Here is an 11,107-nt window from a genome sequence, read left to right as displayed (position 1 = left end):
CCTTGTCACCAAGTCACCTGATGCCCCTGTTTAATTCACTGAGTCTTACTTGCAAAGGGGGCGGGGTCTGGAAAACGAAGGGCAAAGAGGGTTTGTGACTGTAAATGAGAGACTCTGCAAATTCATCTTGTGTTTTCAGGGAGAGCCCCTCAAATACTGATTACCCTGTATGCACGGTCCTGGGGGCTTCAAGGCAGCCGGGGTTAGGGGCGTCACGCGTGGGGTGTCCCCTGCCAGCCCCTGTGGAAGGTGACCAGCTGGTGGGCTGGTCACGGTGTTGAATAAGACCACGGATGAATGTGTGGTCCTGTGGGACTTTGGGGATTTTCATTTCTTGCTTTCGGGTGTTTATTTGTGAACACACCATTTATGTTGCGTCAGGCCTCACACTCTTTCTCAGGTTACAGGCGCCAAATCAAAGTGGCACAAACCAGGTGGGCAACTGTGGGCCTCTGTCCTTGGAAAAAGGCATGGCCTCCGGCGGGTACGTCGCTGACTTTCTCTCCATCCCTAGGCAGGTGCCTTTCCTGAGTGAAACAAGCAGCAACCCCAGACTCAGAGCACCTGCAAAGCTGGCCCCCAGGACAGAGAGGGCCGGAGCCCTGGGCAGGCCTCACATGCCCACCTCTGAGAGGGCACTGTGCCCGGAGAGTGACCAGACCCGAGTCACGTCCCTGCGCACGGTGATGGCTGATCACGGCAGGGACGCTGTCTCCTGGGCTTCTCGGAATTCATTCCCCGTAGAGAGACCGAGGCGGGCTGCTGCTGGGGACAAGACCCGCAGGTGTTTGCTCTACGCGCCCTGTGCAGTGCCAGCCGGTGTGCAGGGAGCAGAGCCCGTGTTCGTGCTGTTTAATACTGACCGTCCAGCCAGGGGACACGGAACAGGGACAAGGAGGACAGCAAGCATTCTCAACCTGGACGGCACACGAGTGTCACCTGGGAAGCACTGTAAATACTGAAATGCCCGGACGGTCCCTGCCCTTCCGATTGCTTGGGTCTGGGAGTTTGTAAAGCTCCGGATGTTTCTAACAGGCACTGAATGTCGAGAGCCAGAAATGAAAGGTGTCACTGATAACACTGCTGTTTGCAGGTTGTGTCGGGAGACGGGGCGGTGCAGGTTGGGGTTGGGGTGCGCTGCCCAGGAGTGCAGACCTCTCTGGCGGTGGAATCCGAGGCCTTTCTGCGGTCGGCGCCGTGGGAGCGTTCTCCCAGCTCGCTCTTCTGACCCTTGACCCCCAATTACTAGCGAGGGGCGCAAGAGACTAATTTGAAGTTTGGTTTCCTTCTTCGTCTCTTACTTTTCAGCGGGTAGGAGCCAAGGAGCAGAGAACAGAAGGGAAACGGGGAAGGATGAAACAGAATGGACACTGAGCCCCTGCGGCATGGGGCGGACGGAGAAGAGACCAGCCTTGGTTTCTGGTCTCAAGATCCTAAAACGTGTGGCTAAGTAAACTCTTCAGGCAATTTCGGGATTTTACTCTAGCCAAAGAGAGGCTTGGGAAGAGGAGGGGAGGCCCGGATGTGTGTGTTCCCGGGCTTGAATGCCACGACTGAGCAAGTCTGGGTTTTCAGTGGTTTTTTCGGAGCGTGTTCACAGACGAAGGGCCTTCCTGCCCCCGAGCCCGGAATGACTGTCTTCATAGAATGGAGAGCGGACAGGTCACCTCAAAACGTTTGTCCAGGGGCGCCTGGCAGGCTCAGTCAGCTAAGCCTCTGACTCTTGATTTGGCTCGGGTCATGATCTCACATTCGTGAGTTTGAGCCCTGCATCAGGCTCTGTGCTGACAGTGAATCCTGCTTTGGATTCTGTCTCTCCCTCTCTCTCTGCCCCTCCCCTGCTTTTCTCTCTCTCTCTTTTTTAAATTTTATTTTCTTTGTTTTTGGGACAAGAGACAGAGCTCAGCAGGGAAGGGGGACACACACACACACACACACACACACACACACACACACAGAATCCCAAGCAGGCTCCAGGCTCTGAGCTGTCGGCACAGAACCCGATGCGGGGCTCGAACTCACGGACCACGAGATCATGACCTGAGCCAAAGTCAGAAACTTTGAGCCACATAGGCGCCTCCCTGCCTCTCTCTCTCTCTCTCTCTCTCTCTCTCTCTCTCTCTCTCTCTCAAAAATAATCACTTAAAACAAAACCAAACGTTTGTCCAGTTCCGTTAGGGGCAACTGCGGCTAATTAAATACGATGCATCTGGAGACGAAACAAGTAACTGGTTTTGTTTCTTTGGTTCTTTTGGTTGAGTTTTGAGGTTGGTAATAGAAGCATCATCACTTCCTCTGGCTGAAGGGTAAAAGTTGCACAAAAGTGTGTAAGTTCCCCTCTTTCGGTGTGGACTGCAAGGCTTCCTGAGGGCTCGACAGCGTCCTCGCATTATTTAAAGTCATGTGGAGATTAATGTTTCGAAGCAAAAAGCCCCCGGGCACGGTGAGTGTCCGCGTAACCGTGCTCAGCGGCAGCCCTGCTCCCGTGAGTGACATCCTGTGACTTAAAGGACTCTTTTCTCCACTTTCTGCCTCCACAGGGCAAATGTGACTCCGCCTTGCCTGGGACCAAGTCGGCCACGTCACTAGAGGTAAGAAATGCTGGCTTGTTTTCTTCCTCCAGGATGCGAGGCTCGTTCTTAGAAGAGGGCGGGGCGGGAGGCTCCCTTTCGGCTTCGGGGCTGGCGGTGAGCCCCCCGGAGTGGGGGAGGGCCGGCCGCATGCCTTGGGAAGCGGGGACCCCGCACCCCGAAGCTGCCGTCACCTGCCGTCGTGGGTGAGGGGCAGGTGCGCCCTGCGCTGCGCAGTAATGCGTCCTTGCAGCCGGGGTCCGCCTCGTGCGCTCAGCTGGGAGCGTTCTGCTGTCTGCGAAGCCGGCGCGTGTTGTTCTGAACTTGGGGGTCTCCGGGGACACCACGCGTTGTACCTTTGAAAACTCTACTGCGTGCCTTCAAAATAAGCGAGAGTCACGACGGCAAAGGGAGACCTCGAGGCAGGTCAAGTTGGGGTGGGGGGCTGGCCCCGTGCCGTCTGCCTGCGGGGTCGGTGGCCAGCCAGCTCCAGGAGCCTACGGGCCGCGTGCGGGGCTCGGGCTCTCACCCCGGAGCTTTTCGAGGGATTAGGCCTAAAATGGGCCCCTTTGGGCGAAAGTAGATTTCCCTCAATATTTCAAGCAGCGGTGTGGGTTGAACGGTAACGTTATAAAAAATAAGTTTTATGAGGTGGGCTGATGGGTGTTTTCTTCTGACTCCCACGATGCCACCAAGTAGGAATGGCCACCCGTTCAGGTGACGTGATGGTGTCTCTGTTTGTCGGGCTAAATATTCACGGCAGGCATGGCAGGTACGGTGGGCCTGTCCCCACAGGTGTCAGACGGGTCATTTGAGACCTGGGTTTTGGGGCGCCTGGGTGGCTCCGTCGGTTAAGTGTCCAGCTCTTGATCTCAGCTCAGGTCGTGAGCTCACAGTTCGTGGGTTCGAGCCCCACGTTGGACTCTGTGCTGTTGGCATGGAGCTTGCTTGGGATTCTCTCTCTCTCTCTCTCTCTCTCTCAAAGGTAAATAAATAAACATAAAAAAAAACCCCAAAACCCTGGGTTTTGCTCAGGTTTAGTTAATGTGTGTGATTACATCAGGCTATATCTGGTTCATGCTGAACAAAATACACATGGGGGCACCTCAGTGACTCAGTTGTTTGAGCGTCCGACTTCGGCTCAGGTCATGATCTCGCGGTTTGTGAGTTCGAGCCCCGCGTCGGGCTCTGCTGTTAGTACAGAGCCTGCTTCAGATCTTCTGTCTCTTTCTCTCTCTGTCCCTCCCCTGCTCATGCTCGCTCGCTCTCTCTCAAAAATAAACATTAAAAAAAAATGGAAAAGCACAAAATACACACTTACAAACCCTCCTAAGCATCTGGCAGCTTTCGGGGGGCCCTACGTCACCAGCCTTGTCGGGGTAGGGGCCGTCCTGCTTGCTGGGCATCTCGGGAGCAGCACAGAGAAGCAATGGGCGTCTCAGCATCTCCTCCGTGGGTCTGCAAGTCCCGCGGGGCAATACGGAGTCCCGGCCGATCCCAGGAGCCTGTATTCCTGGATGCAAAGAGGCCACTTGTGTGAACGGTCAGTCTTGCATGTGATGGCTGACATCCATGCGAACAAAGCTTTCCACTGAACCCCACGTTGTACCTTTTCCATACTCGTGGTACTCCCGTGTCCGTCTCATGTTTTATAAATAGCTCAACACTAAGAACTTGGTTGAAGAAAAGTTTCTCTCTACCATTTTCTTGTGTGAATTAGATCTTCCTTATCAGACACAAAAATGGTGTCCGTAGCATTGAAGGTTGGTGATAACTGATTTAGGGTCCGGTAACATCTCAAGGTGTTCTGGTTATTTTAGTTAAGGGGCTAGACAGGTGCCTGAATACTATTTCACGTTGCCTCCTAATGTGAGTAAGCTCGGGGACGAGCGTGTTGTAGTGGGAGGGGCGGCCCTGCTCCGCTTTCCTCATAACCGGTTTTCAGTCTCGCTTATGATCTGATCAAGAAAAAAAGGGTTCAGCTCCAACCGGTGGTGGTTGTCAGAGCTCTACTCGGCTTTCTACGGTCGGTGAGGAACCGTGTCTCCTGGGAAGATAAAGTTTTGTCGTTCTGCCTGTCCTCTCCGCCCTCGGACTGGCCCTGGGCAGCAGGAGCGAGGAGTTTCCACGCTGCCTGTGGTCCTCGTCTCTTGGCCACGGAGATGGACGTAGGCAAGTGGACAAGACTGTGTCTGGTGGGCGTGGGTGTCACTCGTGAATCATCCCCAGTGACCAGTCCCACACGCCTGTTACGGTAAGAGCCATGGTCAGAGGTAGAAGGATTTCCAAGAAGAACCATCTCTGTGGGGACCTTGTTTTCTGACCGTATTTGGGTCGAGGCTCTGGGAGGGCCCCGGAAGCAGTGTTGCAGAAGCCGGTGGCCAGCCTGACCCTGACCCCTCTAGCACTTGGCCATGTTTTCAGAGTCGCCTTGGGTTGATGGGCAGGGGGTCCCTTCTTTCTTTTTTTAAAATTTTTTATTTGTTTTATTATTTTAGAGAGAGTGAGCAGGGGAGAGGGGCGGAGGGAGAGAGAGAATGTCAAGCAGGCTCTGCACTTGGCAAGCAGCCACGTGCGGGGCTCGATCCCACAAACCGTGAGGTCACGACCTGAGCCGACATCCAGAGTCGGACGCCCAGCCGACTGAGCCTCCCGGGCGCCCCGGTAGGAGGCCCCTCTTATGTTCAGAATGAACGCACACGAATCCAACCTCACGCAGCGTCACCTGGGAGCATTCCGGATCTGGAAAAGGTGGTGAGAGCGGCGCGCGAAGCGTTTCCCTTCGTGTCTTTCCCCCCTTCTTCCTGCTTCTCTGCAGGTCTGTGTTCAGACTGTTCACCACGAGAGAGGATTGCAGGGTCTCCTGTCTAAAATCCTGGTGCGTTTTGGCTGCTGGGGCGTAAGCAGGTGCTCGCAGCGCCCTGATGAGAAATGGGATTATTTTACGAGGTGCGTCGTAGAAGCTGCGGATACGGCAGACAGCGCGTGTTCCCGCTAAACCTGCAGGGGCCGTCGGTTCAGCAGCTAACTGAATTTCTTCTCCCTCTTTGTTTGTTTGATTTTATAACAAGGAGAGGGGCGCCTGCGTGGCTCGGGCAGCTGACAAGTGATTGCAGTTTACTAATGCAGCGTAAGAGACGTGGACGTAACTATGTATCCAAGCAACTCGAAAGGATCTTTCTGTTTGAATTTGTAACTTGTCTTGTGGCTTCCTCCTATGCACTGGCCTCTGTTGGGGCGCCTGGGTGGCTCAGTCGGTTGAGCGTCCGACTTCGGCTCAGGTCATGATCTCGGGGTTCATGAGTTCCAGCCCCGCCTCGGGCTCTGTGCTGACAGCTCGGAGCCTGGAGCCTGCTTCGGATTCTGTGTCTCCCTCTCTCTCTCTGCCCCTCCTCTGCTCATACTCTGTCTCTCTCTCAAAAATAAATAAATAAACTTAAAAAACAAAAAACAGTAGTGTTATTAAAAGCGTCAGAGGTGGGAGCAGCTGGGGGGGACGCTGTTGGTGAGCTCCTGGCTGGAGACTCACGTAGGACCCACTGCTTGATGGAGCCCAGTCATGCGGGGCAGGGCGGGGGGGGGGGGTCCTGGGGGGGCAGCAGCCCTGGTGGCACTGAGCTGCTCCCACCCGTGGTTCCCTGCTTCAGAAACACGACGTTGTAGTCTACAGATTTTTTAAAAACAAATTTTTTTAATGTTTGTTTATTTTTGAGAGAGAGACAGAGCACGAGCAGGGGAGGGGCAGAGAGGGAGGGAGACACGGAATCCGAAGCGGGCTCCAGGCCCCGAGCCATCAGCACAGAGCCCGACGCGGGGCTCGAACTCACGGACCGCGAGATCGTGACCTGAGCCGAAGTCGGACGCTCGACCCACTGCGCCACCCAGGGTCCCCTGTAGTCTGCAGATTTTATGTCCTTCCATCGTCGACACCCACAGTTGCTTCTACGGGTGTTTCCAGCTGAAGAGTCCGCATTCCTTTCTCGAGATGCACGGTGTTCGTGCAACACTGTGATTCTTCGGATGGTTTTCCTTCTGGGCATTTTCCTTCCTCAGTGCCCGGCGACCGTTCTTCACACCATTCCCTGCACCCCCCGTGTCGGCCAGCAGCGTGGCAGCGCCATGGGGTTCAGAAAGGACCAGACTGGAGGCCCGTGCACTGGCACGTAGTCCCACCCTCTCCCCACTTAGCTACTTGGCAAACGTGATCTTGGTGAGACCGCGTTGCCTGCTGGGCGTCTGCGGACTGGATGCAATTGAAATCGACATGAATGGTCAGAGCCTTCACGTACTTTGTTTTTCTTTCATCCGTGTTTAGACATCTATGGACGTGCACACATAATAAGTATTTTATAGTTGATACGGTGAAGATATATTCGTTGCTGTTGGTCTCCAGATTCCTTTTGCAAAAATTTTTTTATTTGAGAGAGAGAGAGAGTGTGTGAGTAGGGGAGAGTCAGAGAGAGAGAGAGAGAGAGAGAGAGAGAGAGAATTGCAAGCAGGCTCTACCCTCAGTGAGGAGCCTAACTCGTGTCTTGATCCCAAGACCCTGGGATCACGACCTGAGCTGAAATCAAGGGTCAGATGCTCAACCGACCGAGCCGGCCAGGTGCGCCCCACCAGATTCCTTTTACAAGCACTTCCCCTCACGTTAGTAGAAGCTGCCCATTCGTGTTGAATTCCTTTCCATTTTGCAGAGGATCACTGGTGCTTCAGCTCCCGTGCTTGGGGAGCCGGCCCCCACATGGCAGAGTGCTTCCCATCCTGACCCGTGCACCTGCTGGTTGAGCGCTAAACCTCCCGGGTTTACCTTCCCGGGTTTAGCCGCCTCTCCTTCCCTCTCTGTCCCATTGTGATCCGCTGGTGCGTTTCTTGGGCCTAATTGTGCAAACACCCTAGTTCTGTTGCTCAGGGTCGGATGCCCAGTGTGACAGCAACAACTATCCCTTTAAAGCAGCGGCCAGTGAGCGGCGGGAGCAGTGCTTCAAAATAACGTCTTTGAAAAAGTATTTGGGACGTGAATGAGCCGGGATTGTCATGGAGATTTCCCATGGCATAAAATAGAAGGCAATCTCTTGCCACAGTCTCCATGACAACATTGAGTTCACGTGCTTACATATAACTGCAATTAAATTCCATTAAGAAGGAAAGGGCTGCATCTCAAAGCCACGAGATTTACCATGACCGCTGTTTAGCTGGGGACCAGAGACCCGATCTGTTTTGCTAATGCATTTTCAAAAGCACTGAGCCTTCGATAACTACTTTTTCACCCTTCTGGGAGTTTGAGTTGTTAGGACAACTCAGAATCCTGTCACGAGCCTGGTGATTTTAGGACAGGATTATCCACACGCTCGATTCCCCATTCTTCCCGCCCTGCGGCTTCTGTGCTCACCCACACGCCACCAGGTGAAGACAGAGAGTGAGAATCGTCGGCGAGCACGCTGTTTCGAGTGATTTGGGCAAAATGTGTCGTGCAGAAAAGATGACATTTAAAAAAACATTTTCAGAGAGGGAGAGATAGAGAGAGAGAGCGCACACACACATGCGAGCGGGGGAGGGGTAGAGGGAGAGAGAGAATCCCAAGCAGCCGCCTCCTCACTGTCAGCACAGAGCCAGACGCGGGGCTCGAACTCACGACTCGTAGATCACGCCCTGAGCTGAAATCAAGAGTTGGACGCTTGAGCAGCTGAGCCACCCAGGCACCCCCAGAAAAGATGGCATTTTCGGCTGAGCCCTTTCCATGTTTTCTGTGGCGTGCGGTCCCCTGGGCCCGGGGAAAGGCGGCGGCCCTCGTGCCCCCTCACAGTCCGCGGCCGGACCAGGCCGGGCATCTCCACGCGGACAAGCCCGCCGGGAGCTCTGCTGAACTTCTTTCTGATTTTGCCGAGTCGCTTATTGTCCGTCTCTTGGGATTCCTTCTTTTATGGAAGACCAGATAGATCCTCCCTTAGAAGTGGGTGCGGAGGCCTTTAATTTTATTCCGCGTGGAAAATAATCAAAGAAAATGTTTGTGGCTCCAGACAAGCCCGCTCTCCTCCGAAGAGCCACGACCCCAGGCGACGCTGATGTCAACTACGCTGCGAACAGCCCCCACGTGACATAAGCTTCTTTCTCAAGGGGCTGCGTGGGTTACAGACAGAGAACACAAACGGTTAATTCTCCTGCGTCTGTGATAACGCTGCAACCTTAACGACCCTCCCTCCGCCAAACACAGACTCAGTAGAAAATTCTCAGTTGCAGTCAAGCCTGGATAAGATATTCTTCTGCCAGAGTGAAGGACTGTCGACATAATTGAAGTGTCCAGGCAGGACCACTGGAGCCCGGGTTTCAAGGAACATGCTTGGTATTGTCCTCCTTCGACGCAGAAGTGCCGTGGAGTAGGGCTTGCAGATGCCACGTTCTCGAAGCCCCTGCGGAGCCGCCTGCGGGACGGGACTGGGCTGCGGGTCCGTCTGCGGTGTGAGCTGCGTCCTCCGTGGCGGTGGAGCCTGTTCCAGAATGACGGCTTCTGTCTGTGAAAAGCTGCATATAGACTTTCAGATCCAGAGCTTTCAAAAGGGTGAGATGTGGATTAATTTTAGGGGAAAGGAATGGCACTAGAATGCTTCTTAAGCTCCCGATGGTTTGCGAATTCAAGACTGAAACGTGCGGAGACTGTCTGGACCCAGGCAAACCAAGAGAGAAGAAATTTGTTGTGAACAGGGAGAACACTCGTTTCTGTCACTTCCCCTATGTTAGTGTTTTTTGCCAGCTTTCAGTAGCAAAAAGCAGTAGATTTTTTAAAAGGGGCATTTTTCTCTACTGACATAATTCAGCCTATGAACAAACCTTGCATTTAAAAATTTTTTTTAGGTTTATTTATTTTTGAGAGAGAAAGAGATGGAGACCCAGTGCGAGTGGTGGAGGGGGCTGAGAGAGAGGGAGACACGGAATCGGAAGCAGGCTCCAGGCTCCGAGCTGTCAGCACAGAGCCCGACGTGGGGCTTGAACCCACGAACCGTGAGATCATGACCTGAGCTGAAGTCAGACGCTCAACCGACTGAGCCACCCAGGTGCCCCCACCTAACAAGGTCTTTTTAATAAGAAGTATGATTAATACAAATTCTGCCTTAGAATGCCCCTCGGAATGGCTAACCTGGTAATTAGTCTTTCCAAAGCTTTCTACGTGTCTTCTGAGGTGTGTGTGTGTGTGTGTGTGTGTGTGTGTGTGTGTGTATGTGTGCGCGCGTGCGTGCACACGTGCACCCTTGCAAACAGGACATTTACATGGATAAATGTGTGCTAATCGGTTCTGCCTCCTGGGGGAGAGAACATACGGTATTTGTGGTCTGGAGACCGCAGAATGAATGGAAAGGGGTTTGGTTACAACAAAACGGACAGTCGTACAACTACTTTCATTTGGAAAAGACGTATCCTTTAAGATTGTGGCGTAAGGAAGGGACGGGCCGGCCACTGCTGTCCTGTGCCGCCACCTGTCATGTGTCCCGCCCTGAATCAGGGCAGGTTCTGTCCATTTCGTCTTCAGTTTCCTCTTTGTCTTTGATGCCTTCTTCCCAGGCCCTACATTTTTTTTTAAATTTTTTTTTTAATGTTTTATTTATTTTCGAGACAGGGAGAGACAGAGCATGAACAGGGGAGGGTCAGAGAGAGGGCGACACAGAATCCGAAGCAGGCTCCAGGCTCTGAGCTGTCAGCACAGAGCCCGACGCGGGGCTCGAACTCACAGACCGCGAGATCGTGACCTGAGCCGAAGTCGGACGCTTAACGGACTGAGCCACCCAGGCGCCCCCAGGCCCTACATTTTTAAAGCAGCGTGTTTCCACAGCCACGTCCGTAACGGTGACTTCTGTTGTACCTGTCACCTAGAAGCTGATTGCCGGCTGGCACCTTTTCCATACTGCGGCTTTAGGCCTTCAGAGGAGGGGCCGATTTAGGTACCTACAGGAAGCTTTAGAAACTCCCAGAAATCTCACCCAGGTCCTCACAGGTCTGACCCTGCCCTCACTCCGTGCACACAGGTTGCATGCTCAGCCGTGGCCAAGACCAGGGTCGCGGGGAGGGACAGCCAGAAAGGGCTGCCTGTTCTCGGGAGGTGAGGGTGCTCCGTTATCCCCAGGAGGGCAAAGCAGACTTTGCTGTTGCCCAGGCAGGCCGTGCTCCAAGGTAGCCTGCAGTAGTGTGTACTTGAAGACAGAAAGTCGGTGCACACGCGTGTGCACAAGTGCCAGCACGTGCAAGTGCGTGCACACGCAAGTGTCAGTACGTGTATGCACACGCACAAGTGTTGATGTGTGTGCACGTGTGCAAGCACAAATGTCCATGTGTGACAAGTGGCAGTGTGCACGTGTGTGCACATGTGCACACACAAGTGTTGATGTGTGTGTGTACATGTGCACGCATAAGTGTTGATGTGGATGTGTGCATGTGCACACGCACAAGTGTTGACGTGTGTGTACATGTGCACGCATCAGTGTACATGTGCACGCACATGTGCACACATGTGGATGTGTGCATGTGCACACGCGCAAGTGTTGACGTGT

The 11,107-nt window shown here is 53.7% G+C and overlaps 1 protein-coding gene across 3 annotated transcripts in view; it reads left to right on the top strand.

Annotated features, from left to right (window-relative positions):
* The first annotated feature begins 2,328 nt into the window (after positions 1-2,328).
* RPS6KA2 (ribosomal protein S6 kinase A2) overlaps positions 2,329-11,107 on the top strand; it is a 293,733-nt gene continuing 284,954 nt past the window's right edge. The window contains exons 1-2 of one of the 3 annotated variants that reach the window (XM_047093147.1): positions 2,329-2,443; positions 2,541-2,591. In XM_047093147.1, coding sequence (XP_046949103.1) covers positions 2,402-2,443; positions 2,541-2,591 — 93 coding nt within the window. In that variant the 5' untranslated portion in view covers positions 2,329-2,401. Of the gene's footprint in view, positions 2,444-2,540; positions 2,592-11,107 lie in introns of those variants that run through there. The other 2 variants (XM_047093149.1, XM_047093144.1) reach the window with 2 other exon arrangements.

This window comes from Lynx rufus, unplaced genomic scaffold, assembly GCF_022079265.1.
Source record: "Lynx rufus isolate CCGP_SWC_20201006 ecotype Redwood Valley unplaced genomic scaffold, mLynRuf1.p SCAF_32, whole genome shotgun sequence".
NCBI classification, from domain to species: domain Eukaryota; kingdom Metazoa; phylum Chordata; class Mammalia; order Carnivora; family Felidae; genus Lynx; species Lynx rufus.
Note: the sequence above shows the minus strand (reverse complement) of the source record. Positions and strands in the feature narration are given on the sequence as shown.